Source organism: Rosa chinensis, chromosome 7, assembly GCF_002994745.2.
Source record: "Rosa chinensis cultivar Old Blush chromosome 7, RchiOBHm-V2, whole genome shotgun sequence".
NCBI classification, from domain to species: Eukaryota; Viridiplantae; Streptophyta; class Magnoliopsida; order Rosales; family Rosaceae; genus Rosa; species Rosa chinensis.
Window position 1 is genome coordinate 62,499,928 of NC_037094.1, and position 26,208 is coordinate 62,526,135.

Genomic DNA, 26,208 nt, shown 5'->3' on the forward strand with positions numbered 1-26,208 from the left:
AGATCCTTAATGGAAGTCTGTGGTAAAGAGATCACAAATGAGATGTTGATTGAGAAGACTTTCTCTACCTTCCCCGTCTCTGCATTGATGGTTACTAAGAACTATCGAATCGATGTTACTGCAGGACGGATCACAAGGTTTCATGAGCTTAGTGGAGCTATGAATGTAGCTGAAAAGCATGATAACATCCTTGTGAAGAACTATAATTAGAGATCCCTGGAAACAGAGCATATTCCAGAATCCAATTATAGTCGCGCCCCTAAGAGAGGGAGCCAAGAGCGAAACCCTAATCTTAGGGATACTTCTGGACGTCCTAGTCCATATAATCGCTCTACTTGGGAAGGTAACCGCCAAAATAGGCGATCACGGAACCGAAGAAGTCAACGTGGAAAGAGAGAGGGAGGCAACACCTCTGGCCATGTTGGTAGCGCCACCAACACTAAGAGCCATCTAAATGACGCTTTTAAAGCGCCTCAATCAATGGAGTCTAAGCAAAGAGATGTATGTTCTCGATGTGGAGTATTCGGTCATTAGGCACACATTTGTAGAGCTCGTGAAGAAATTGTCACAGCCTACAGAAGCAAGAGAAGCACACTATGTGGAACAAGAAGATCATGAAGATGATCTAAAGTGAAGGGTTGAAGACTACAAATATGGCTGGGATCAATAGATCACCAATTCTATTTAAGTCTTTATTTTTCCAAGAGATGTAATAGGCAATTGCCATATACTTTGTAGTAAATGCCATTGCTTTAGTTTTTATTCACATAGGCTTATCCAACATAAGTATGATGTCTAGGAAGGTTTTGAGATAAGTGGTACTTAAGCGAGTTTTGCTCTACCGACATCTCTCTACTCACCTGGTCATATTTATTTTGGAGTTACGTACCGAAAGAAGTCAAACAACTACCATTGTTTTGCATTAGCTAGCATTTGGATTAGATTCTTCTAATGGTTAAGAGACAATGATGTACTCTGTTGGCTTATGAATAAAATTTTGAGTTCTTTTCATTATGACTTCATTTTGATTCTGAGCATATTACTTTGTGACTACGATGACTGGGCCATCAATATTAATTCAAGGACATGGAATAGACCAAGTTCCCCTTGCCAAATGGCACCTTGATTACTGTCACAAAAACTCTCTACGCTCCTAGAGTAAATCGCACCTATGAATAGCCAGCCAACGGATTCCATGCGAAAACGCATGTAGAGAACGGAAATGAGTTCCTTTGCAATGCCCCTAACGATTGCGAACAAAAGCGCATCTTAGAGAAGTTTATGTGTCTCTCTAGTGGACTTTATATCACTATTTGAGCTATGAAAGAAGATCTCTTGGATTTAAACACATATTGGCTTTGTCATGACAGGATAGGTCATCCTAGTCATGATATGATGATCCATCTACTAAAGACTTCACATGGACATCCTTTCTCTAGAGAGAAACGAAGCATGAATCAAAAGTTGATTCCTGGACTAAGTGTGACCGCCGCCGTCCACCACCAACCTAGGGCTGGCACAGTCCCTATCCATGACGCCATGGATGGCATCCATCATAATGACGGCGCCCTAGTTGATGCTGCAATCAGCAACTTTACTTCAAATAACGCTTCAGACACTTAGGCCCAACCAAAATCCTCATTAGTTGCTTCTAAAGCCTCTCGCTCATTTTACAAAGCCTGTTCCTTAGGGAAGTTAGGACTGAGACGGTCCTATGCAAAGGATATGAAAATAATCATTTTGTTCTTACAGCTTACAGAGAATCCGTAGGGATTCTGTGGACTACTTCAACCAACTTGCAGACGTTTAAATATATCATGATGTTGGTTGACTAGTAAACACGTTGATCACGTGTTGTGTCATTGTCCATTTGTAAATGCTGCTTATACTACACTCCTAGCACATACTATATAACAACTCGCTCACTCCCCGGGTCATCCTATTAAGTCAATTGGAATTGACAATGCTAGAGAGTTTACACCAAAGACTTTCGATGGTTATTGCATTGGGACTGATGTTGGACATCATATTCCCATGAACACACCGAATGGTCTAGAGGAAATGACTACGATGGTAGCCCGGACATTGGTAATGCGCACCAATCTCCATATATCCGCTTGGGGTGATGCAATATCTCATGCAGCTATGCTAATTCATCTACGACCCACTGCCACTCAATCTACCTCTGCGTTACAGCTAGTGACTAGATACAAGTATCGTACTTACACATCTTTGAGTGTGTCATTTATGTGCCAATTGTGCCGCCACAGCGCTCTATGATGGGTCCTTACAGACAAATGCGAAACTATGTTGGATTTGAGACTCCAACAATCATCCGCCACTTAATGCCCTTGCAAGGCGATCTCCTTACCTCTAGATTTGCGGGTTGTCACTTTGATGAGACAGTCTTCCCGTCGTTAGAGGGAGATAAGAACACAGATGTTCAGCAGGAACGACATGAATTGTCGTGGCATGTCCCCACTATGTCTCATCTCGATCCCCAATAAAGTGACAAGATCATACATATATGCTGCAAACATGCCTGCAAGGAAGGACGTCCCTACTAGAGGACGTAGCGCCACCCTACATGGAGGTAGGCATGGCGCCAACGCCAAAGAAATTGGCACTCTGGCATTATAGCCCTTGGCCCCAGCTAGGATGCATGATAGGCCCGTGGATTCGAAGGATACTTTGGCACATTCCTATCCTTTGATCATTGATCAAGACTCAAAATCCGTCTCATGAGAATCTTCCAGGTTATGGTTATCGTTGGGGGACGCCTTAACGTCAGAACCGATTCCTGAGAATATAGAGCTCTTTGAAAATTACACTAGTGTACATGAGACATGGGATAGAAACTTCATCATAATTGATGATGTAGTTGTGCATTTCGTTGCGTATGAGTCTGTTAAGTCCGATGATATCGAACCACGCTTCATTGATGAATGAATGCCAACGTAGAGAAATCTGGCCTAAATGGAAATATGCGATCCAGGTTAAGATGGATTCTCTAACGAAGAAGAAGGTTTTTGAGCTAGTGATGCCAACACCTCCTAACATAAAACCTATTGACTAATGGGTCTTCGTTAGAAAGTGTGTTGAGAAAAAGAGATAGTAATCTCGCTCTAGAATCGACTACGATGAGACATATTCTCTCGTAATGGATGTCATTGCACTCCACTACCTTGTCAGTTTGGTAGTTTCCGAATAACTAACTGAACATGCAGCTTACGAATGTGGTCACTACGTATCTCTATAGGGATCTAGATACGAAATATACATGAAGGTTCATGGTGAACTTCATTTACCTAAATCAAGTGGCTCTAGACCACAGAGCGCGTTTACAATAAGGTTGAAACGCTCACTAAAGTGACTACTTGATTGGGAAGAGATATGCCCGCACGTTTCCATAACAAGTTTCTGATTCTATCGCGGTTCATGTTGGACATGATCTTCATTGGAAGCCCTTAAAGAGTTAAGGGAAACCGCTGAACACTTGAAATCCAAATTTGAGATGAAGGATTTTGGGAGAACACGATTATGTCTCAGTTTGGAACTTGAGCATCGTGTTGATAGATGCTTAGGCATTTTGACAAGGTCAAACCTTCAAGCACCCCCATGATCATCTGTAGTCTTGATCCGGAAAATGATCATCTTCGTCCAAAGGATGATGACGAAGATGTGCTAGAGGCAGAAGTGCCTTACTTAAGTACAATAAGCGCATTATTGTACTTAGCTCAATGCACAAGACCGGACATCTCATTTGCAGCGAACTTGTTAGCTAAGGTATAGCTCTGCGCCAACGCGACGCCATTAGATTGATGTAAAAGAAATCTTTCGATACTTGAGATGTACGATTGATATGGGCTTGTTCTATCCCTACATAGAGATGATGGATTCGGACCCATCACATACTAGGAACGCCGCCAACACTGGCCTGCGTCCTCTATCCCCATCCCAAAACGACATAAGTGTTTTGGAAGGTTTTGCTGATGTTGGGTATCTCTTTTACCCACACAAAGGTCATTCCCAAACTGATTAAGTGTTCACCATGGGTAAAGACCATGATGAGGTCTACATAACAGAACCTAGTCGCTAAATCTTCGAACCATGCAGAGATCATTGCTCTTCACGAAGTGGTTCGTGAATGTATATGGGTTGGATCCATAATTACGCATGTCCGAACAATTGTGGTTTGAAGTCTACCATAGATGAGCCTACGAGCATTTAGGATAATGTTGCTTGTTTTGAACAAATGAAGCAAGGCTACATCAAAAGCGACAACACCAAAGATAATCAGCAACAACAGACTCTCCTCAAAATCAAAGTGAACTAGGTTCGATATGAGGATGGTGTGGCATGTTTGCTCACTAAGTCATTGCCTAAATTCCACTTTCGAGAAACATATTGGTAGCATCGTTTGCGGAAGTTATCCGAACTCATGAGACCGTAGTCCTCAGGGGGAGATATCTACATGTAGGGTCTTGAAATGTGAAGGGTGTGTTGTGGTCTTTTTCCCCTTCGACCGAGGTTATTTTTGTCCCACAGGGTTTTTGTTACTCGACAAGGTTTTTAATGAGGCAACGAGATGAGCACACGTTTGGGCGACACAAGGGAGAGTGTTCAAGTAAATCTAGAAAATGTGTCTGGCCCAAACTCTAAGTTACTTAACTTAGTTGTAATAGGATTAGAAATTAGAGATATTTTCGGAAATATTCATAGATATCCGATTAATTGTACGATAACTTTCCTTATACAACTCTGATTCTATGTCTTGTAATCCTCTATATAAATAGGCCCCTATTATCAATGAAAACATGACTCAATTCTCTCCCAATTTCAGTTTTTCATAAACAAATAAAAAATATTTTTAATTTTTCTTCGAAGAAATTAAAAATAACAATTTGACATTTACACTTTTTTTATCTTCCCGTTTAAAAAATATAAAGAATAGTTTTTCACACTCAACTACTGAACATATTTTTAAATTTAGAAAATATAATTTAATTTTCTTTTTTCTTTTTTTTTTGCCTAAAAATGGTTTTCATAAAATTATTTTCAGAAAGGTTATATGTTTTTATTTTTATTTTTATTTTTCCTTACCTGCAGAACGTTTGAGAAGTTCGATAAAAGACAAAAGCTTGAACCTAGAGCGGTAGAGACAGGAGATAGCTCGGATGCCAGCTCAATCTGGTTTAGGAAGAAATTAATATTATTCTAATGATAGAATGTCACTTCTAGTGGGAGACCAAACTAAGAGACAAGGCAAATATAAAATGACACGAGAGGCACGAAAAGGGAGGAACTGTGGACCCAATCGTGTTCCACGTGGACTCTAGTGTCGTGGAGACACGGAAGATGTGGCGGATGTTCTGGACGCTGTAGATGGCGGACCACGGCGTTGAAGACTTGAAGCTGCTTTGCATTGCCGCACATGCTCTTTGGAATATGACCCAAACACCAACAAAGGTTCCAAACACAATGCAACCACCTCCTTTTACATTTTCATAGTTAAATTAAATTACTTATGAAAAATAATGCTTTACGAAAAATTGTCTACTGCACAGGTGTACCTATATCTGCTCAAGGTCTCCAGATTTGGAGGAACAGTCTCTATTTAACTTCTTTTCTTTTTTCATTTAGTTTAGATCAGTTTAGTACAGTTATGGGTTTTTCGTTGTAGTTGTTTATTTCCTTATCTTCTCAAAATAAAAAAAAATAAAAAAAATTAAAAACTTATATTTAATTCACCAATAAGATAAATTATTGTTTTGCAAACTCTTATTGGTTAAAATATGTGAGTTCCATGGTCCAGCAGTTCTTAGTGATGGTAGTGATTTAGTTCGTACGAGTTTTTTTAGGTTTTTGTTTCTTTTGCATTGTGTGGATTTGGATAATGGCTCAACCCTAATTTGAGTTGTGTGTGTTTTTAAGTTGCTAGTACAACTTTTGTCCATCTTATTTTTGCATATTGAGCTCATTGTTGTTACTGTTTTGTTGAACTTAACATCCTTACTAACATTTTTTAATTTAGTTCAAAATTTATATAACGAGCATTATTAGTTTGACTTTACCGTTCATTTTTTAGAAATAAATTAAATTCATAGTAGTTTCTACGAATAAAACACTACCATGTTGATTGATTGAAAATTTAAAATATGAGTTTTTTTTTTTTTCTGGAAAGGAGTTATTTAGTATCTCTAACACGAGTTGGTCTTATTAGTAAATCCCTTATAGTTGCTTTAGATAGGTCAAAAGATGTTTTAACTAATGAAGTGGTGAATCTCAAGGATTAGCTAGGTTTTGTTTAATTGCTAGATAGCTTGCAACCGCATTTTTAATCCAATTTTTCCCCAATGCTGCAGCTGATGACTGCTTCCTTGTTAATGGTTAACAAAAGAACAGCTTGATTATATATGGTTGTCATCGAGCGTGATTCAAATGAACAATTTGTTTGTGTTGGAGCATAAATTAGAGATAGAGAACATTGAATATTCATAAATGATTGATCATAAAAAATTTCTTGTGATTTGTTCATGTATTCTTGAAGGGTTAAAACACTAACTGAATAACACGATTTAAGTTATTTATAGAAAGAGAAAATGTCCAGATTGTGATAAATATAAATATGTCAACCCAACGACTATGGATCGAATCTACTTATTTATTTTTATTGAGTTTATTGATTTATAATCCCTCATTTGATATCAATAAACCATCTAGACTATTGTTCGATTGGATTGACTCAGATTCCTACTTATTAGTAAGTTTAGCCGTGACTCATAGAAACCCTGATTTCATCCCCTAGTGAAAGTATCAACTTCAAATTAAAGTTCAACGAATTGACTGGTCTGATTGAATTTCATCCTACGACTCCACATCGGCCAATGGCCTCTAGTAATGAAAAAGAGAACAATCTACGAATGGATGAGTTAAACAATTGTGTAGTGGGTGTGATATATGAGTGACACACTGTAGAGCTCGGATCTCAAACAGGTAAGACTCTCTTTAAGATTCATACCAAAAGGAAAAGTCTTAGATAGGAGGAGGGGCCTCACTATCCTCTATATTCTGGAAAATAAAGTGGGGATATAGTCTTTGAAGTTAGCACAAATCTGACATTTCCAAGTGTTTAATATTTGGGTTTTAATTAAAGATGAAATTTTTTGAATGTGAAACTGCAAAAGAGGAAAGGTGAATTCCAGAGAGTATTAGAAAAAGAAGAAGCATTTCAAAGAATGCAGAAGGAAAAAAGGGTTAGAAATTTGTGCTAAAGTTCCTTTTTTGGATCTATATTATTTGAGCATGCCTTGATATTGAATCCAAGGAACAAGCATCCAAGGTTAAAATTGTTTAACATGTTACCTTGTACTCTAATATGTGGTCAAACCCAACTAACAGTTTACCACTGTGATGGTCATGGTCATGGTCATGGTCATGGTCATGGTCATGGTCATTGTTAAAAATGATTGTTTCTATATGGTCAAAATGATCAAAGTCATCAAACAAATGGGATCCCATTCAAAGGGTTTAGGGTTTAGGGTGTCTTAGTCATGCCCTATGGAATAAGATGCATGGTGGCAAAAAATTTACCGAAGTACAAGTTTGAAGTGACATGCTAAGTACAAGCTTTGTTTGACTGCAAAGCTAATTTAACAACTTCTTGTGCTTAGTTTTTACTACTGTGATCTTGCATTGGATGACCAAATCCCATCATTAAATGACTAGTGTGTCTGTGTGTGTGTGTATATATATATAAGAATCTATCTGCATTCAACCTGCAAAAAGAAAGCTTAAATTCCAAGTTTCAATTTTCAAACTAGGTAAAGCCTAGTCGAGGAGCATCTGGGTTTTGGACCTTAGGAAATGGATCACTAGCAATTCTAACCCTTTAAAGTAGTAATTTCCATGATTCATGTCCCCCAAAATTTAAACTTAGTAAATAATCAACAGCATTCTCAAGGAAAAAAGATATAATGTGTATTGACTGAGGCTGTCATTTCCATTATGGAACGTCATACTCATTAATCATATTGGTATAGGGCATCTAAAGCTATAAACTATTCTTTCTCTAATTAAGTGTCCTGATCTAGTAGGGTAAACAACAGTCATTGCTGAATGTTATGGAAAAATTTTGTACTTTGGATTTCATTTGTCACATCCGAAAAGGAGGTATGTAAACGCTCCTAAAAGTGAAAAAAAAAAGATAAAGTTCATCTCTTTTTGGGATTTTTTGCCACTATAAAGACAACCCTTTAATTTCCTCCACCACAACTTTTGATAAATACATGATACATGCATGTGTTACTTGCGGGTATACATTAGGTTAAGGCTAAATCAATGGTGGATTATCTGTAAATGTTTTTGCTTAAACTAGAAAATTAGTGGGTTATGCGCAAGAATATTTATTTGGTTTTTTTGTCCAAAAAAAAAAAAAAAATTCTTTGGTTTTTTAAAGAAAATGGAGGGATTAAATAGATAAGTTTCTTTGGCAGCGGGTAGTGTGCATTGGTTATGAATGTGACATTCTATCTTATTCTAGTGCTAGAGCCAAGGTTTATGTTAGGAACTCTGTACTTGATGATGATTTATCATTACGTCTAATATATTTAGCAACTTCGATGTCTAGGTCTTAGTTTTTGTTTTCCTTCTAATAGAAAATAAAGAGTATATAAATGAAAACCTCATAAACCATAACTATGAAATCTAAAAGCAATGTCCTTAGCGGGGAAAAAGAAAAATTCTAAAAGCAATGTGTATTAATCAGCGAACTATTTAGTTTATAGCAAATTACCACTACCTACACTTTTAGTCCATAAATTACCATCAGCAAACCTGTTTTTTTTTAATTCTCATGTGTTAGTGTGCAAGGTATTATCCCTTGCGGTCAGATTCCTTCCATTTTTTAATTATTTCTACTGACAAGTAAATTACGAAACTGCCCTTGTGATTTGAATAATGTAAATTAATACTGCTGAATGGCAGTAGCATTATGAAAAAAGAATATCTCTATATTCCATCTTTGTTTTTCTTAGAAACAACTCATTTATTTAATAATTTCAAAAACTATTTGTACATATTTCAATATGAAACTTGGACACTATCATTTATCTCTGGCTTTGCTACTTCCGCATACAAGCAGTAGTGTACTGAGGATTAGTAGTATGTCACCCCAGCAGTATACTAGCCCCAGTAGTATACTGACCCTCAGTAGTGTACTGATCCACAGTAGTGTACTGGCCCCCAGTAGTATACTGTCCCCCAGCAGTATACTAGCCTGGCCTTCTCGTGTTTGCTCACTTCAGCATTGCTTTCATTAGCTCCATCCTAATCCAATAAGAAAGTACCATAAACCCAAAACTAAAGCATTACACAACACCACCAATCCAATAAGAAAATATCATAAACACAAAACTAAAGCTACGGACCCTCAATACAAAACTGAGAATCCACCAAATACAGGGAAAACAAATTGAAATTCAATTTTATTCAGCACCAATTATTTGGTCATACTTTCAGATCAAAAACCAGTGAAATAGCTTACCCATGCCAAAACCTGTGACAACATGAGGCTAAAGGTACTGACCCTCAGAATTTCTCAACCAAATATGGATTCGCAGCCTTGCTTAGCCGGATTCTCAACCTCCCTTCGCCGGATTCGCAGCCTCAGTTCGCCGGTTGCTTTGCAGCCTCGGTTCGCCGGATTCGCCGCCTCGCTTCGCCGGATTCGATCTTGATCCAGATCCAGATATGTTCTCTCTCTCTCTCTCTCTCTCTCTCTCTCTCTCTCTCTCTCTCTCGTCTGTCTTCCTCTATTATGTGTGTTAAGGGACATTTTTGTCAGTAAAAAAAAAAAAGAATTTGCCCACGTGTCCACATAGACTTTATGAGCTCACCGCATGAAAATAAGACCCGTGGACTCTGCGCGTGGCAATTATTTGAATGAGTTTGTAGTTATCGGTAATTTGCTCATTTAGTTTATTAAATGGACTAAATGTCAAGGGTTGTTCACCTAAGTGATAGTTTTTAAGGGATTGTAAGGGACAAACAAATCTAATAACTAAAAATAAATGCACAATTTTAAATTGTTGTAATCACAACATGTTAAATTTAATATATGTGATTGAGATGCACTAGTCCCTCACATTCCCTTAAAACTGTCTCTTAAGTTATCGAAACTAACTAAATGCCTTATTGGCGAAGGAAAAGAAAAAATAGAGAGAGAAAAATCTATGTGAAAATGTTATGTGATATGAAATAAATGGATGTCTTTCACTTAAAAAAAGGTTAAAAATTGGTCTCATATTTTTGTTAAATTCTAGAAAACTCGACCTAGATACCTAAAATCACTTGAAACGGACTACAAATCCATAGAAATGTATAAAATTGTAAGTATTGATTTAGAACACATCGCACACCTTTTCACCATTAAATCAAAAGAAGTTTGTGAATTCAAGGTGGGCTTAACCAAATTTGGTTCCTACAACCCTAGCCACTACATTTTTTCTCAGCAACACCTAAACCCTAAAATCCAAAAACCTCGTGTTTCCACCTCTTGCTTCCTTCCTCCCACCGATGTCGTTGGTGGATGAGATTGAGGTGCGTCTGGCATCGTCTGTGGCACTACATGAGGGAAAATGCCCTGTTGATCTGCACCCCTCCAAGGTAACGAGACTCTAGTGATCTCAATCACTTTTGGTAGGCAAGCTCTTAACTGCTCGAGTCTATTCCAAAGGTTCTTTCAAAGGCATGTTAGGCGAGCATGGCGTTTAGCTGGAAGATAAATTCAGGATAACAGTGATAGATAGCAGTTCTCATTTTTTGACCCTTCATATTGACCTCGGGTCTTGAAAGGAGGTCTTTGGAGATTTGAACAAGCTATTGTGGTTCTGGCGCCGATGGAATTCATCTCTCTAAATACATTAGGGTTTTGGGTTCGTATCAGTGACATCACCCTTACGTTTCAGAGCAATCACTGCATCAGGCTAGTGGGTAGCTCGCTGGTGGTTGAAGATGGGGTTGATTTGCACCTCGATTTCTTCTTTTTGAGAATTTAGTTAGTTGTCACCCAAGTAGGATTTTTCTGTTCAAACCCACCTCTGTCGGAAAAGTTGAAGACTCGGCTGCGACATATATAGATCACTGCTATTAGGGTTTCCCTTGCAACTAGGGTTTTCGGGTAAGCTGGAGCTTAAACTAAAGGATATTGCTGTTGGGCTGGCTTATAGTGCAACTAGGCCTAAACTCCTTTTCAAGGCCCAACTTCTATTTGTGGTGCCACAACTACTGTCCTCAACGATTTCGGGTGGCTTCGCTATGCCCAAATCCCGTAAATAGGTTATTATCAGAAAATTGGAGGAAGGTGCATCCTCTCCACGTTGAAGTTGCCAGAGAAGACAACGAGAGGGTGTGCTTGAATCTTCTCTTAAGAAACTAAGCCTAAGCTTGGCGATAATTTTGATGTTGTGAGTATGGGGTTGGAGATGGTTATTGTTCCCCAACTGGTTCCTAAGAAGAGGGGAAGGCCATAAGGCCTCTATTGTAAAGATAACTTATGTGAAGGTGAAAGGGGTGCCCAAGAACAAGAAGACTGCTGTGCAGAAGAAGAAAAAGGTAGGGGAGCTTTCATTCAGCTTTCATAGTGACTCTGAGAATTCCAACCCCACTGGGAATGAGATTGTTCTTGCTTAGCTTATGTCACGGTTGTCTAGTCTATCCTAACTGGAGATGTTCTGTGAGTATTCTTAGAAGTGTTGCTTACTTTTCAAACCACAATTGTGTGCTCGGCGAGAGTAGGTAAAAGTCTATATTATTCTTTGAAGGCGAATTTCTTTTGTTAGTTTTAGACTTTTTGCTTTAGTGCTTATGGAGTAGTTGTATATCAATGTCATGAACTGGTGTATGTCCAATTCCAACCGTTTTGGTTGTTTTAATTAATACAATGAACTGTTTTTTTTTTACTCATAAAAAAAAAAAAAACCAAGGTTGGCTTAAACTCTCAGACAAAACTAAAATGTTTGATTTAGATATTTCAATACGGTCAACAAATGGAAAACAAGGTAAAAAAGTAAAAATAAGGTTCTCTTGTTATAAGTTGTAACAGAAAGATTGTGTCAGAAAAACAGTCATTACTTTAATTTTATATATGAAACGGACAGTTTCAACAATCAGTTACCTCGTAGCTGGGTACACACATTAGCATGAGACAAAGAGACAGTCTCGTGACCGTTTGACAATCTTATTTACAATTCTATCCTAGTAATTTCACCCATATTACTCCCCCGAAATTATATGTTATCATTTGCATCTCTTTTCGGAATTTCTGAATATTTTTTATAGTATTTTTTACAAACAATGAAATTTCTCTTATAGCAATAATAATATATATACTAATATACATCATGATCTGAATATTAATATTAATAGAAAAACCATTATGATAAGCATTTAGTGAAACATGAGCCCAAAAAAAAGAGTTTAGTGAGAGATAAAACTATAGCATAATCTCACTCAAAAGAGGGCATAAGACATTGTATATTGTAATCCAAAGTTCATAACAAATATCATAATAAGAAAGAACGGGTTTTGTTTTAATGTAGTTGGATATGATTGATTGATTCCATACACATGCTCCCACAAATGACATTTACCAGGCAGCAAAATTAAATGATGGAAATAAAAACAGAGTATATTACCCAAAAAAAGAGAGAAAAGAAAGAAAAAAAAACAGAGTAGGTAGCATTACAAAATATAAGCATACAGTGGTGGTTAAGCAAATTTATTAATGGATTCAATATTGCCATGAAAAATTCATTAAATCCTTCTTCCCACGCACACCTTTTAAGGCATATTCACTCCTTGACAAATCAATACATCTATCACAACAAGATCTTGCAATTTTTGCGATTACTCTTTCCTTTGTCAAATCCCAAATCCCGTTCTTCCTGAATCCTGATTCCGTATTGCATTGTGTCCTTCACCGTCTCTACTCTACTCTCTCTCTCTCTACTCTTCTCTCTCTCACTTTACCCTAAAAAGAGCCACTCATTTTCTTCATAAGCACCTCTCAAGCAGCAGTCTTTTCAGCCCAGGCTTTAAGACAGAGAGACAGAGAGAGTGAGAGAGACCAGAGAGGAGAAGAGAGGGGTCTGAAATAGTCCTATTGGGTTCTCTTCATTTTGGGGTTTTGGCCTTGCATCATATCCATTGTTCTTTCTTCCCCTGTTGATTCTTTATTTGATTACAAGGTTCAATCTTTATCATCTGTATGCACTCTCATGAACACAGACTAAATATACAGATAAAACCCAACTCAAAGATCGAGTCTTTTTGTGTTTTGGTTTCATAGTGAAGAGATTTTCTTAATCCCAAGTGAGGGAGAGAAAGAAAGAGAGAGTTTTTTTGTGTCCCTTTTGTTCTTGTTGCAATGGCACCCAGTTTTGACTGTGCAGTTTCAAGCCTGCTTTGCGCAGAAGACAACCTTTTTTATGACAATGATTTTGGGTCTTTGAGGGTTGAGGTTGAGTCTGAGGAGGTTACTTGGAATCGTCACAGAAACAATAATCAAAACCGGGGCTTTGATAATGATGAAGAAGATGGGCTGCCATTGCAGAGTAGTGATGAGTATTTGGCTTCTATTATTGAAAAGGAATCACACCACTTGCCTCGTGTTGATTACTTGAAGAGATTGCAAAGTGGGGATTTGGACCTTGGGGCTAGAAATGAGGCTGTTGATTGGATTCAAAAGGTGGGTTTTTTTATTTTTTGGTTGATTTAAATGGTTGTTGAATCATGCATTTCTTTCCTTCATGAGTTATATGATGAGTATTATCATCGATCAGAAAAAGTTTTGATCTTTACACTGTTTTTGGGATTCAAAGAAATTAGAGGCTATTTTGCAGAAGAATCCTAAATTATATCTTCTTGTGTTTTAGGGTGTTTGATGGTAATGGGTTGGATTTGTCTTTTGTTTGGACATCTCATTATGTAATCCCACAATCTTATTTTGGTTTGCTGGAGAATCTTTTCTGTTTTGCTTTTGGGGCCAAAGCCAATTGGATATTTGATATGTGTTTTGTGGTTTTACACTTTACCCTGTTCTAAGCTGTAAATGCCGAGGAGCAGAGTCACTCAGCTAGCAAATTCTGACTTAACTTCGCATTGGCTTTTATTTTCTTCTGTTTTCTTATGAACCGTCTCTACTCAATCTTTTGTTTGATTACAAGTTATTGATGAATTGGTTACATTGTTCGACAGGCAAATTCCCATTTCAGCTTTGGACCTCTGTGTCAATATCTATCTGTAAGCTACTTGGATCGCTTCCTTTCGGCCTATGAAATACCTGTAAGTGGGGAATAAGAGGACTGACTTAGTGCATTGTGTGTTTTATAACATCAAAGTCCATTGCTAATTGCATCTATTGTTTTCTGCCTAAACCAATATGCAGAATGGCAAAGCTTGGACTATGCAATTGTTGGCTGTGGCATGTTTGTCCCTCGCAGCCAAAATGGACGAGATTGATGTCCCACTCTCTCTTGATTTACAGGTTAGGCTTGGTCTCAATTTCATTTGATCTTTCTTAAACTTTCTGATTTAGTTGTTTTGAGTCCTAAAGATTTAAGCTTTCAACAGGTGGCCGAGTCAAAATATGTATTTGAGGCTAGAACTATTCAAAGAATGGAGCTACTGGTCTTGAGCACATTGAGATGGAGAATGCAAGCAGTTACTCCAATCTCATTCATAGATTCCTTCCTAGTCAAGCTCAATGAGGACAAAATCCCACTTAAAGCTTCAATCTTTAGAGCAGTTCAACTCATATTGAGCACAACCAAGGGTACCCAATTTTTCCTTCTTGCTAAAATGTTAGAATTTCTTTTAGTGAAGTAATGAAATTGTAGTACCCAGTTTCCCATTTTGCTAGAATGTTATAAAATTATTGGTGAGATAAAGAAATTGTTGTACCATTATGAAAGAGGGGCTGATGTTTGTGGTGGGTGGGAATTCAATGCAGGAATTGACTTCTTGGAATTTAAACCATCAGAGGTTGCAGCAGCAGTGGCAATATCTGTAGCAGGAGAAAGCAAAGCATTAGATGACACTGAGAAAGCAATCTCTGTGCTCATCCAACATGTCGACTTAGAAAAGGTACATAAATCATTGATGACTTTGGCTTTTGCTCTTATCATTTTGGTGTTGATTACAAATTTATACAATCACATACAAACATCAAACATGATTACGAATACATTAATTTGTTTTTGGTTTTGGTTTTTGCAGGAGAGAGTGGTAAAGTGTGTAAATGTGATTCAAGATGCTGGATTAATGAGTGGGGCCTTCAAGAATGGTAGTGGTTCAGTGCAGTCTGTGCCACAAAGCCCCATTGGGGTGTTGGATGTTGCATGCTTCAGCTATAAAAGTGATGATCACACCACAGTTGGGTCATGTGCAAATTCTTTTCATAATGGCTCAGACACCAAAAGAAGGAAGCTAAACAGACCCTATGAAGTGGAGTTATAGAAGCAGCCAAACTATGGGGTTTAGGGTTTCCATTAAGTAGATTGTTGTTGTTGTTGTGTTGATGAGGAGATTGGTCAAAGAGGAAGGGAAAAAAAAAACATAGACAGTGCCGAAATCAAAAATGGGGGTGAACTGAGAACAAAAGATGAGAGAGGAAGGAATTGAGTAAGTTAGGTCATGGGCTGAGGATGGAAAATGGAATCAATATGTCTCATGCTTTTGGGATGAAGAAGAACCTCTCCAGCTGTTAAATATTAGACTTCTTAACAGCAAGAGACTGTGAGTAGGGAAAAAGGAGGGGAAGGAAGAAGAAAAAAGTTTATAAGCTGGTGCTGTTTGTGAGAGATATAGTTTGTTTTTATGTTTTGGGAGTTTTATTGGTTTAGGAAAAGAGAAAATATGGAACATTGAAAAAAGTATTTATATGATTGCAGGAATTTAAATAATTCTTATGTTTCTTTTGTCAGTGATTTATTCTTTTTATTTATTTTTGTGAAATTAAGGGTATTTAATTTTAGTGTCAGGGTGACCTGGTTGTGCTTTGGTTCTGTTTGACTGAATGTCTATATTAGACCGTGGGGCTAATGGGGTCTGCAGCTTTGGTGATAAAGTGTGCTGTGGACTTGGAACTTTGTGAGTGCTATATCCTAATCATCCATTAAAAATTGAAGGGAAAAATGGTGACCAATTGACAATCATTGTCAGAGTTACAGAGGTAATAGTAATACTGTGATAGATAATGACTGATCCGCCAGCCTAACATTTATTAAGGGAATGTTATTTGCACTACCAATTTTTTTTATTTTTTTTATTTTTTTTGTCTAGAAATGCAGATGACATTAATATTATGAGATTTACCTTCTTTAAGAAGTGCAGAAATAGGAGATGGAGCTGCACATAAGATTTCATGTAAAAAAATTGATTCTTCCTAAATTCGTAAGCTCTAAGTTAAGGTCAGTTACTTTAGTATTATTTGCTCTAATGAAATCTAAGGACAATTATATCAATAATTACATAGATGTATGTGAGGCTCACGTATGCGAACACACATGAATCTCGCATACATTAATCTTTACAATTACCTGTTATGTGCATATTCACTATTCTAAGTATTTTTGTAGTTTAATTATTCAAAAGGCACCCTAAATGCAAATCAAGTCAATCTGGCCTACTTTTGCAAATGATTTGATGCAAGGAAGAATCAAAGAAGTGTCCACAACAATGAACATCATATTATATAATCAACGCAACTTTAGGATCTCCTTGGATTTTCTGATTAGACATATAAAAATGAAAAATAATATTTCATGTTTGGTAACCAAAATTTTGGGAAAAGATTAATCTCTATGAAGAAAAAGATGCACCAAAGAGCAATTAGCCACTTCATTTTTTTTTTCCTATATTTAAGAAATTGAATTCTTTCCCTTGGATGAGAAACTTCTTTATTATTGCTTTTTGGTCAGAAACTCAGAACCTTAAAAGAATAACTTATCCTATGTATTATGCTCAACGAGAAACCACTTGTCTTACAGCATTTACTGTGTCATGTGCACCTAGAATTTTACTACTGACACTGGTGAGTGTCATATCACCTATTATTAAAGAAATTACAATGTGGGAAGCATTATTCCCCCAGAATAGAAAATTTGTTAGATGGTTAGTCAGCTGGGTATTAAATTAAGCAAGAGGTTTGACAATCAATTCATATATGCAGTACAAGACCAACAATTTGCAGGATTTAAGATTTTTAGTGACAGATTATGAGATTTAAAAGTTGCACAAATAAATAAAAAGAAAAACAGAGTAGTAGACTGTAAATCTCTGATCAATAATGTGTCATGAGACATCTGTTATCCAATAAGTAATGTCGATTTTTATTATTTAAAATAGTAGAAAATTCTGAATATGAATAATGAAAAATAGATAGTATTGAAATTAATCAAATAAATCAACCATGGTCCAATCGATTCAAATTGAAATTTCAAAAACACTAATTTGCACGATATAATGTCAAAATCATTTTGATAATTTGATTGATGCATGAAATATGAAGGGGGAAAAAACAAAAACAAAAAGAAGGAAAAACTGTAGAAGGAATTATTCAAGAAATCTTTGGAAGCAAGCACAGGTATGGTAAACTTGTCGCCAAGTGTTCTATTGGGTTGGACCTGATTGCTCAGACAATCATTTAAGATGGAAAAGACAATTCACTGTGATTCAGAACCCACAAAAATCTAGATAATATCAGTCTTAAAAGCTGTAGATGAGGAGGAATAACAAATACTCCTGAAAAATGTTTAATGAAAAAAAGGAAAAAAAAAAAGAAGAAGAAGACGATGGATAGATGGGATTTCACATTATTGTTTATCCTACAACTTAAATTTGAGTGAATTATCTTTCTTCCCAGTTTCACCGACCAAAGAGGGTTGTGAGAATCATTGATTTGTCCAGAAACTGAAGATGTGCATAAGACCATCTGCCATGGTACCCCATAACCCTATACCCACGGTAAGCTATTCCACGTTTTCTAAAAAAAAAATTTGCCGTATGACCTTATGTTCGAGCCATATATAGCTTTCAATACGGTAAGATATATCAATTCAATTTTTTATTGTCCACTTATTTTGTTCCTCTTTTACCCCTCATCATTCAATTGACTTTACTTTTATTTCATTTGTGTCCTATATCAGTTTTAGTTATAATTAATTTTTCTCCTGAAATTTTATGCCTATAAATTTATTAATAATAAAAACTACACCATTGTGAAGATCACATTGAGATCTTTGATTTGAGCCTAATATGAAATATATTTGGGGTTAGATTATTTTAATACAAATTATGTTTTCATAAAAGAATATAAATTATCAAATTATGCCTTTGCAATTATGGCATTCATTTATGCCTTACGGTGGGAAAAGACTTTGTTTAAACTCCATAATTCCAAGGTATATTCCTTCATGGTAAGCCATATATAACTATATAGCCTATCAATTATAGGGTACGGTAGTAGATGCTCTAAATGAGGGTGTAACTTGCAATTATTTCGGAAGAAAAGGGTGTTGTTAAGATAGTAGGGAACACAAACAACAAAAAGTGATCTCTTTAGTCTTTGTATATCAGAAAACATGTGGCAGTCAGCAACCCATGGCTGATGAACACCTTCAAGGCTTCAAGTAGCTTGAATTGAGCTTCAAGTATTGGCCAAAATAAAGGGTTCAAATACAAATAACAAGAACTCAATTGTCTAAGAAAAGTGATGATGCAAAATAATGTAAAGACTCAGGTAGATTTATCATGTTGGGCAACATCTCATTCCTCTAATCTCAAACCATGATAGGATCGTCAGATAATTGACAGTAAAAAGTGTTACGAAATAATTTATTTTCATCATAATGGACATGAAAGGTGATAAACTCATGACCATAACTTTCTTTTGATCTGATGCAAAACAAACTTGGGAGAAGAAAGAAGAACATCTTCACCAAGCAGAATTACCGAGTATTCTGATTTAAATCAGATGGAAAGCGCTTTTGAAAAGATTTCAATCTGCCATCACCAATTTTTCCATGTACATTGCTGAAAACACACCATCTAAGATTTTAAAACAACAGAAAAACTTCAACCAAAGTCAATTCTGTGCTATTTTGCAAAGAGTTCCCAAAAGGTGAGAGCTCTTAGAAAGAAGCATGAATCTCAATCTCAAATCAAATTTGGGCGTAGCTTCCATATCGAAGTTTAGACTTTATAAGTAAGGAACTATATTCAGTCATGCCTTTCGGAGATGATGATAGATCATATACAAAATCTAGGTCATAGTACTTAAACTAGGTTCATTCTCAAATCCAAAACACACAATTCAACCGAGATACAAAAAAAAGGACCATATATCAAATTCCAATTCCACTCCCAATAAACCATGACTAAAGTGATATGATCACGTAATCGATCAAATCAATCCGAAAATGCACAAGCATAAGGAATTTTAGCCAATTTTTCATTAGTATAGTTGAACGGAGAAAACAATCAGATCAAATTTTCGTTTATATGCATGATCATCTAGACCAATTCCACTCACTATCTATCGATCATAATCAGTTTGATTCTCGTATAAATCAGATGAGATCGTACGGAGATAAAGAACTGAACGAGTCAAAATCGTACGGTACTGACCTGATCGTGGATCGGCGAAGAAGAAGAAGATCGAGGCCCCCAATTCGATTGCTTGATCCCTACGGATTTGGTTATTCTCTTTCTGTCTCTTTGATTTAGCGTCACTGTTCGGCTCATCTATAAGGAGATGAGAGCTGGATGTGAGCTGGAACCGGAGGTGCGGAGAGAGTTTAAATGGGAAATAAGTTTAGGCGGGACAACCGACTGGTTTTGATTTCAAGGGAATGGCGCTCACTCTTCCTCTTGTTGGGCGAAGCTATGAGATGGGCCACGAAATTCCCATTATGTCACTCGGGTTTGGGAACTTTTGGGCTGAACCTTAAAAATTGTAGACCTCAACTCTTCGTCCGTGTTGGGCCTAGAATTTCTGCTGGCCCAATCGAAACAAGATCATTCGCTCGATCAAATAATCATGTGGAGAAATATGATCATGACGAGATACACTCGGGGTACCAGTTTTACGAACATTTCTTTCTTTTACGTGAGAAGTTAACTAGCAACTGATTATTTACTATATGATTATATGCATTACTTTCATGTGATTTATTTTTCTAAAAAAAAAAAAAAAAAAAGGTTTGGAAGCGGACGAAGAAAAGTGATAGAAAACGTACTATTGACCCAAGAGCAGAAGTAGGGGGTTGTGTAGAGTACTTGGATGTTTATCATACACTCATTTACATATAATTGAACCAAAATTACAATTTAGTTGAACCAAATTTACAACATTAACAACAAAGTTATCACATTTGTTTTACACATTTACATATAATTGAACTAAGTTACTACATCGACAACAATTTGTTCATAAACTTATAAAAATATTGTAGGTGGAGTAATTACCTATAGTAGAACTAAAATTACCCAAAAAATAATTCTATTTACCACAATGACAACAAAATTTTTGTCAGATATGTAAATAAGTGTATCACATACATACATGTACCGTAGAATTTCCCTCAGAAGTAGATTACTGGATTTTGACCAAAAACTAGAAACATATAATAATCCTACTACCTCTCCGGCCATTGTTTCTCTCTGGTGGTTCAATAAAGTGTGTACATGTTCGATCAATACAAAAATACTGATTCCAATCCGAGCAGGGTAATTATGCGGAGATGGAGAAGAGAGACACGATTACGAAAAGTACTGAAAGCTGGAGAAATAGAGACAAAACATATAGCCGAGAAGAAGCCAGCCCCAAGCACACAATTCGCAATGGCAAGTCCTAATGAAGAATGACCCCCTAATACTGCATATGCACCGGTAAGGAATGCAGCCACCATTGCAATCAGAGCGAAAAAGGTACAATTTAGCGCCACACTTAATAATGAATCTGACCAGTTCAGTGATGAGAGAAAGCGTAGCATGACAGCACTACTGGACAGAGTCATGGCTAATGTATTTGTTATCACAAACGCCTTGAAAGCTGCATTTCTTGATAGAACTGCAAAACCTTGATCTGGCCCTTTTTCACTTTGGTAACCACCAGGCACAGTGAAACCTGCTGCGAAGGTTACAGTTGCTATGAGTGCAGATACTACCATATGAGATTCTTTTATTTCCTTGTATTTTGACTCTCTGTCACCTTCCTTGTCACCACCTTTGTCTCTTGACACTCGTTGACTCTCTCTTGCACCAAAATTTCTCAACCCTTGTATGAGGTTCCTCTGCCGCGCAAAAAAATAAAAATGTAATCTAGAAAGCAAACTCAAGGAAAAAGAGGACTAGCTAGTAAATAGACCGCCAATTAAAAGCCATAAATATACCTTCCACTGAGAATCAGTTCTATGCAGAATGATGTCTAGCGCGTTCTTATTTTTTTTGTTGAATGCCATCTTATCGACTCTAGAATCACTGATAAATTCCAAGCCATCGTATTCTTGATCAGAAGTAGCAATTTGATGGAGCGGTGTGTTTCCGACAGAATCTTTGCCATTTAAAAGGACGCTACTAAGCCATGGATCTTTCCGAACAAACTCTTCTACTTTTTCTTCATTACCGATAATTGCTAAGTGTAGGGCATTGCGACCGTCTTGGTCCACCAATTCGCAACTGTCCGGGCAATAGAAAATAAGCTGTTTCAGTACATCTACATGCCCTGCATGGGCTGCATAATGAACGGGTGTCAACTTGTACATGTTGACAATGTAGGCAGTGGACTTATCACATTCCAGTATTTGTTTCACAATTGAAGCGCGACCCTTAGCTGCAGCCAAATGAAGTGGAGTCATTCCTAGTGCGTCAGATGCTGTTGCTAGCGTCCTTTCCATCTCAAGTAATCTTCTCGTTAATTCTTCAACATATATAAAAGCAAAGTATCAAGTCAAAAATTAGTTGCTCAAAATATAATTTAAGGGAGAAAAAAAAAGTTGAACAACAAAATCTCACAAAAAAGGTTTAATTTTAAATAGTTGATTTCCTATATTTTTGTAGTTTGTTAAATATATATGGTACTGTAAGTTTCTCTCTTTTCACTTTTCTTAAAATAGGAAATATGATGCTGTAAAAAACAGCCAAGTATTCCCTACATAAACAAATTAATATGTTTTACAAAAAGTAGTTGGAGATGCTCTTAATCTCAATTTGCAAGTTGTAACCTATTTTAATGAGTAAATATATTATGTATTCAACAACATGAATATGCTTACGTTCATCACCGTAGGTAGCTGCAGCGTGTAAAGCTGTTATACCATCGGGTCCTTGGTAGGATGGATTCGTGCAAGTGTCGAGCATTTCAAAAACCAATTTTGGATATCCCCTCTCGGCAGCCATGTAGAGCGGAGTTTCCCCACCATTATTAGCAGAGTACAAAAACTCGGGGTCTTCCCTAGTCAATATCTTAACCACATCAAGGTGATCGAACCGCACTGCCTCGTGCAAGGCTGTGTTTTTCTCCTCGTTAGGTCTTCTAATGAGAAACTGGTAGTATACGTCTTTTGATGAGATACCTTCCTCGAGGTCGCCATGCCAGTCTTTCGCAGCCCGAATAAGAACTTCAACTATGTCAGCACGTCCGTGTCTTGCCGCCAAGTGTAAGGCAGTATCACCGCTCTCGTTTGGCTGCAATAGTAGCCGCTGGCACATTTTAAGCATCTCCCTTACAACCTCGGCTGATTTCAGCAATTCTTCAGACTCTGTCAACCTTGCACTGCCTACGCAAGCTATATAGACATGGAGGACTGTGTTTTTGGTTGAAGTCAGTATTTGGTGAAGATGATCACTATGTTCTCTAAGGGCATCAATATTGCCCTCTCGTGCCGCCTTGAACACCTGAGTATCCATGCCGCTTAAGCGTCTCTTAACTGGTGTAGATTTCTGCTGATTCCATTCAGAACAGAACACTGCGTTGGTCTCCTCCAGTATCGTGGCATGATAGGCCGATGTTGGACTACTGATCTCCGTCTCAGCTGAATCAGAGGGATTCATTTTCTTTTTCTCTTCTAGTACAGAACAAGCTAGAATTCGAAAGATAAATGATCAAAGAGGATATTAATGAGCCAAAAACTAGGTTGGTCAGGGAGTGCAGGATGATTTTAGGGTGAAGAGAACTGTTATATAATAGAGCAGCTACTCGAGCATGGCGAGGTTATTCAAATTAAGTTTTACTGGCTTCAATACGTAGCAACTTGGAAAGGGTGGGGTCTATCTCCATGGACTTAGGCGTTTAGCAAGTCTTCTGGTATAAGTAATGGGACGAATTCACTAATTCCTACAGGTTCGAATTGGAACTGGAAGGCACGTTGGTCTCTGGTAATTCAGTACTCTTGGTCTCAGGTGAATTGGAGGGATTCATTTTGGTAGTTTTTAAGGTATGTTTCGATTGTAGGGTTTGGAATAAGAAAGAGAATCACCCCGTCCACGTTTATATATGAAATTACGTATTTTGCTTGTGAATTAACCAAGACTAGCAAAAAAGATATTGGTTTTAGGATTGACAAATTGGGTGAGGAACGCGACCCACGTGCGCAGAAGAAAAGGAAAAACCCGGAGGTGTTCGTTTCTCTCCCGGCCAAGCGCCACAGGCAATCCTGCCGTTGCGTTCCAGCCCGGGAGGGGATGTCGTTGCTGGTTAGTGATGGGTCTTCAGGGCAGAGACGCGGTCTAGGGGAGGAGGGTGGGCTCTTGACCTCGGGTTGGGCAAATCTCTCGATCTGTCCCTCTCGGATCAGGGGCGACGGCAGTTGTGCGGATGCAGCAAATTGCTTCTGGCCGGCAGTGGGAGATGGCGTCATCGACGAAGCGATCTGGGTTATGGTGGATGGGAGCAACTCAAGGCAGCAGGGATCCTGGTTGGGATCTGTTTCTGTCGTGATTCTGGATCTGGTTGCATTGTCAATTCGGTGTATAATCTGTATGCATATTGGCAAGGTGGAGTGGCGGTATCAGGAAGCGGCGAGGCCTCGGGGTGGTGTTGATGGTGCTTGCCGATGGCGGGATTGGTTTTCTGCATTGGTTGATTACTGCTCGGGGAAGTGGGTGTTGGGCCGGGCCCCTGTTTTTGGCCTTGCTGGTGTGGCTTGGTTTCCGTTTGTTTTAGTTTTAGTTGTGTTTTAATTAGGGTTTTCAGTTTGGTTTGGTCAGGTTTAATAAGTCCCTACTCTTCTGAGCTAGGGTTGGTCTCCTACTCTGTTGAGATAGGAGTTGGTCTAGGTGTTCGGCCATGTAAATGGTGTCATTCCCAAGGACGAGGACGATTTTGTTCAACTCTGGTTTACTTTTGTTGTCAATTTGCTGGTATGAGATCCTTTACACGTGGTCTAGTACCTTCGGACACGGTGTTGAAGAGGACGCTGCCTTCTTGGCGGTTGATTATAAGGTTTTACTAGAATTTTCGAGTTCAAATGCTCAAAGTAGCCTTGGAAATTGGCGTTTGGTGGTTAGAGTTTGGCCCTTTGACCTAATGGTCTCTGTAACTGCGGTTTCTTAAGGTTTAGGTTCATGGTTGAGGTTTAGGTTTCTTGAGGTTAATCAATAGGCTTTATTGATTAATGGATATTTTCTGTTCTAAAAAAAAAAACTAAGACTAGCAAAAGTCATTTGAGAATAAAATATTGCGTTAGATACTTGCCCAAGACTAGCAAAAGTCATTTGAGAATAAAATATTGCGTAAGATACTTGCCCAAGACTAGCAAAAGTCATTTGAGAATAAAATATTGCGTAAGATACTTGCCCATTGTAAGCAACATGGCATCTCGGTTTCCACTAGGAATAATGCTCGTGCTTTGCTGCAGAATTTGTTCTTGTAAACGAATTAGAACCATGAAATACAAAAGTGAAATTATTCCATTCTATTGAAATTAAAAAAAAAAAAAAAAAACTTTTCATACAACGGTGTTGTTATTAACACACCTTAAATCTCTATTCACACACCCTACTAACTTTTCATTCTTTTAAGTTCACATTTATTTTGGTAAAATGTGTTAACTAACCATCTTTTGTAATCTTTCCCATTCTCTAATACAAATTCAACTAATCTTCACACCAAAATCTCTCAAATCCAAAAGACATGCAATGCTATCGCACTTGTTCATTTTTGTTCTTGGTCAATCACTTGTTCATTTTTTGTTCTATCCTAATTTTTTTGCTTCACAAAATTCGATCAATTAGATTTAGACAATAATTGATCAAATTTTGTTGAAGCAAAATGATTAGGGTATAATAAAAAATGAACGAGTGATTTACCTCAAAACAAAAACGAACAAGTGCGATAGTATCACATGTCTTCTGAATTTTGGTGTGAAGATCAGTTGAATTTGTATTAGAGAATGAGAAAGAAAATTGCAAAAGAATGTTAGTTAAGACATTGTACCAATAATAAATGTATATTTAAAGAATAAATAATGGTTAGGGTGTGTGAATAGAGATTTAAAATGTGTTAATAACAACACCCTTTATACATATCTTTTTCATTCCAGTTGAAGTCTATTCAAAAAGTAGGTTAACCTAGTAAAAGTTGCTAATGGAGGTCGTTTGTGCAGAATCGGATTTAGTACATTAACTTTTGTGCTTCTGTGGCTTAATATTCTAGCTGAGTTACCTTCGCTTCCTATTTTTCCTACTTCATGCTTCATCGATCATTCTGGTTGTTTGAATATATGCCATGCACAGATATCTCTTTGGTCACAAATTCTTTTTAAAGCGAGTCACACAATGTGTCATCTGTTTTAGCTTTTTGAATAGTACCATTTTGCTAGCTTGAACTAATTCTTTGTTGATTGCAGCATTCAGGTACCAAAAGAATCATTACAATGTGTTTATGGTCAACCAAACTGGGTATGACAACTGCACCCTGGATAGTGCAGTAGGGAACTCGAGCAGTGGCAAGGACTTCATGCTCCGCAATGATTCCAAGAGATACTACATTTGTGGAATGGCCAGTGCTTCAATGGGATCTTCTCGTCCATCCTCTGCCCACGCCAACAGCATTTACTGTGTCATGTGCACCTAGAATTTTACTACTGACACTGGTGAGTGTCACCTATTACGTACTAAAGAAATTACAATGTGGGAAGCATTATCCCC

At 37.4% G+C, this 26,208-nt stretch overlaps 2 protein-coding genes across 3 annotated transcripts; one reads left to right on the forward strand and one right to left on the reverse strand.

The window, feature by feature from the left end:
- The first annotated feature begins 12,790 nt into the window (after window positions 1-12,790).
- On the forward strand, window positions 12,791-15,968 carry LOC112178843 (cyclin-D3-1). Its single transcript, XM_024317088.2, has 6 exons — window positions 12,791-13,747; window positions 14,257-14,343; window positions 14,447-14,545; window positions 14,632-14,833; window positions 15,011-15,144; window positions 15,277-15,968. The coding sequence occupies exons 1-6, from the start codon at window positions 13,427-13,429 to the stop codon at window positions 15,514-15,516; spliced, it is 1,083 nt and encodes a 360-aa protein (XP_024172856.1). The 5' UTR covers window positions 12,791-13,426; the 3' UTR covers window positions 15,517-15,968.
- Window positions 15,969-20,578: 4,610 nt separating this feature from the next.
- Window positions 20,579-23,606, reverse strand: LOC112179592 (ankyrin repeat-containing protein At5g02620). Of its 2 annotated transcripts, XM_040511757.1 has the most exons (4): window positions 22,335-23,606; window positions 21,823-21,979; window positions 21,453-21,738; window positions 20,579-21,353 (listed from the first exon to the last, which is right to left on the reverse strand). In XM_040511757.1, the coding sequence occupies exons 1-4, from the start codon at window positions 23,110-23,112 to the stop codon at window positions 20,754-20,756; spliced, it is 1,821 nt and encodes a 606-aa protein (XP_040367691.1). In that variant the 5' UTR covers window positions 23,113-23,606; the 3' UTR covers window positions 20,579-20,753. The 2 variants fall into 2 exon arrangements, with proteins under 2 accessions (XP_040367691.1, XP_024173824.1); XM_024318056.2 differs by having other exon boundaries at window positions 21,453-21,979; window positions 22,335-23,604.
- Window positions 23,607-26,208: the final 2,602 nt, after the last annotated feature.

What these genes read in the sequence shown, in the direction of transcription:
- LOC112178843 (XM_024317088.2), top strand. Translation starts at nt 13,427, where the DNA reads ATGGCACCCAGTTTTGACTGTGCAGTTTCAAGCCTGCTTTGCGCAGAA. An exon ending in CACTCTCTCTTGATTTACAG is followed by an intron (nt 14,546 to 14,631) that starts GTTAGGCTTGGT and finishes AGCTTTCAACAG; the next exon opens with GTGGCCGAGTCAAAATATGT. An exon ending in CATATTGAGCACAACCAAGG is followed by an intron (nt 14,834 to 15,010) that starts GTACCCAATTTT and finishes AATTCAATGCAG; the next exon opens with GAATTGACTTCTTGGAATTT.
- LOC112179592 (XM_024318056.2), bottom strand. Translation starts at nt 23,112, where the DNA reads ATGAATCCCTCTGATTCAGCTGAGACGGAGATCAGTAGTCCAACATCG. An exon ending in AGCTACCTACGGTGATGAAC is followed by an intron (nt 21,980 to 22,334) that starts GTAAGCATATTC and finishes TATATGTTGAAG; the next exon opens with AATTAACGAGAAGATTACTT. An exon ending in GAACTGATTCTCAGTGGAAG is followed by an intron (nt 21,354 to 21,452) that starts GTATATTTATGG and finishes TTTGCGCGGCAG; the next exon opens with AGGAACCTCATACAAGGGTT.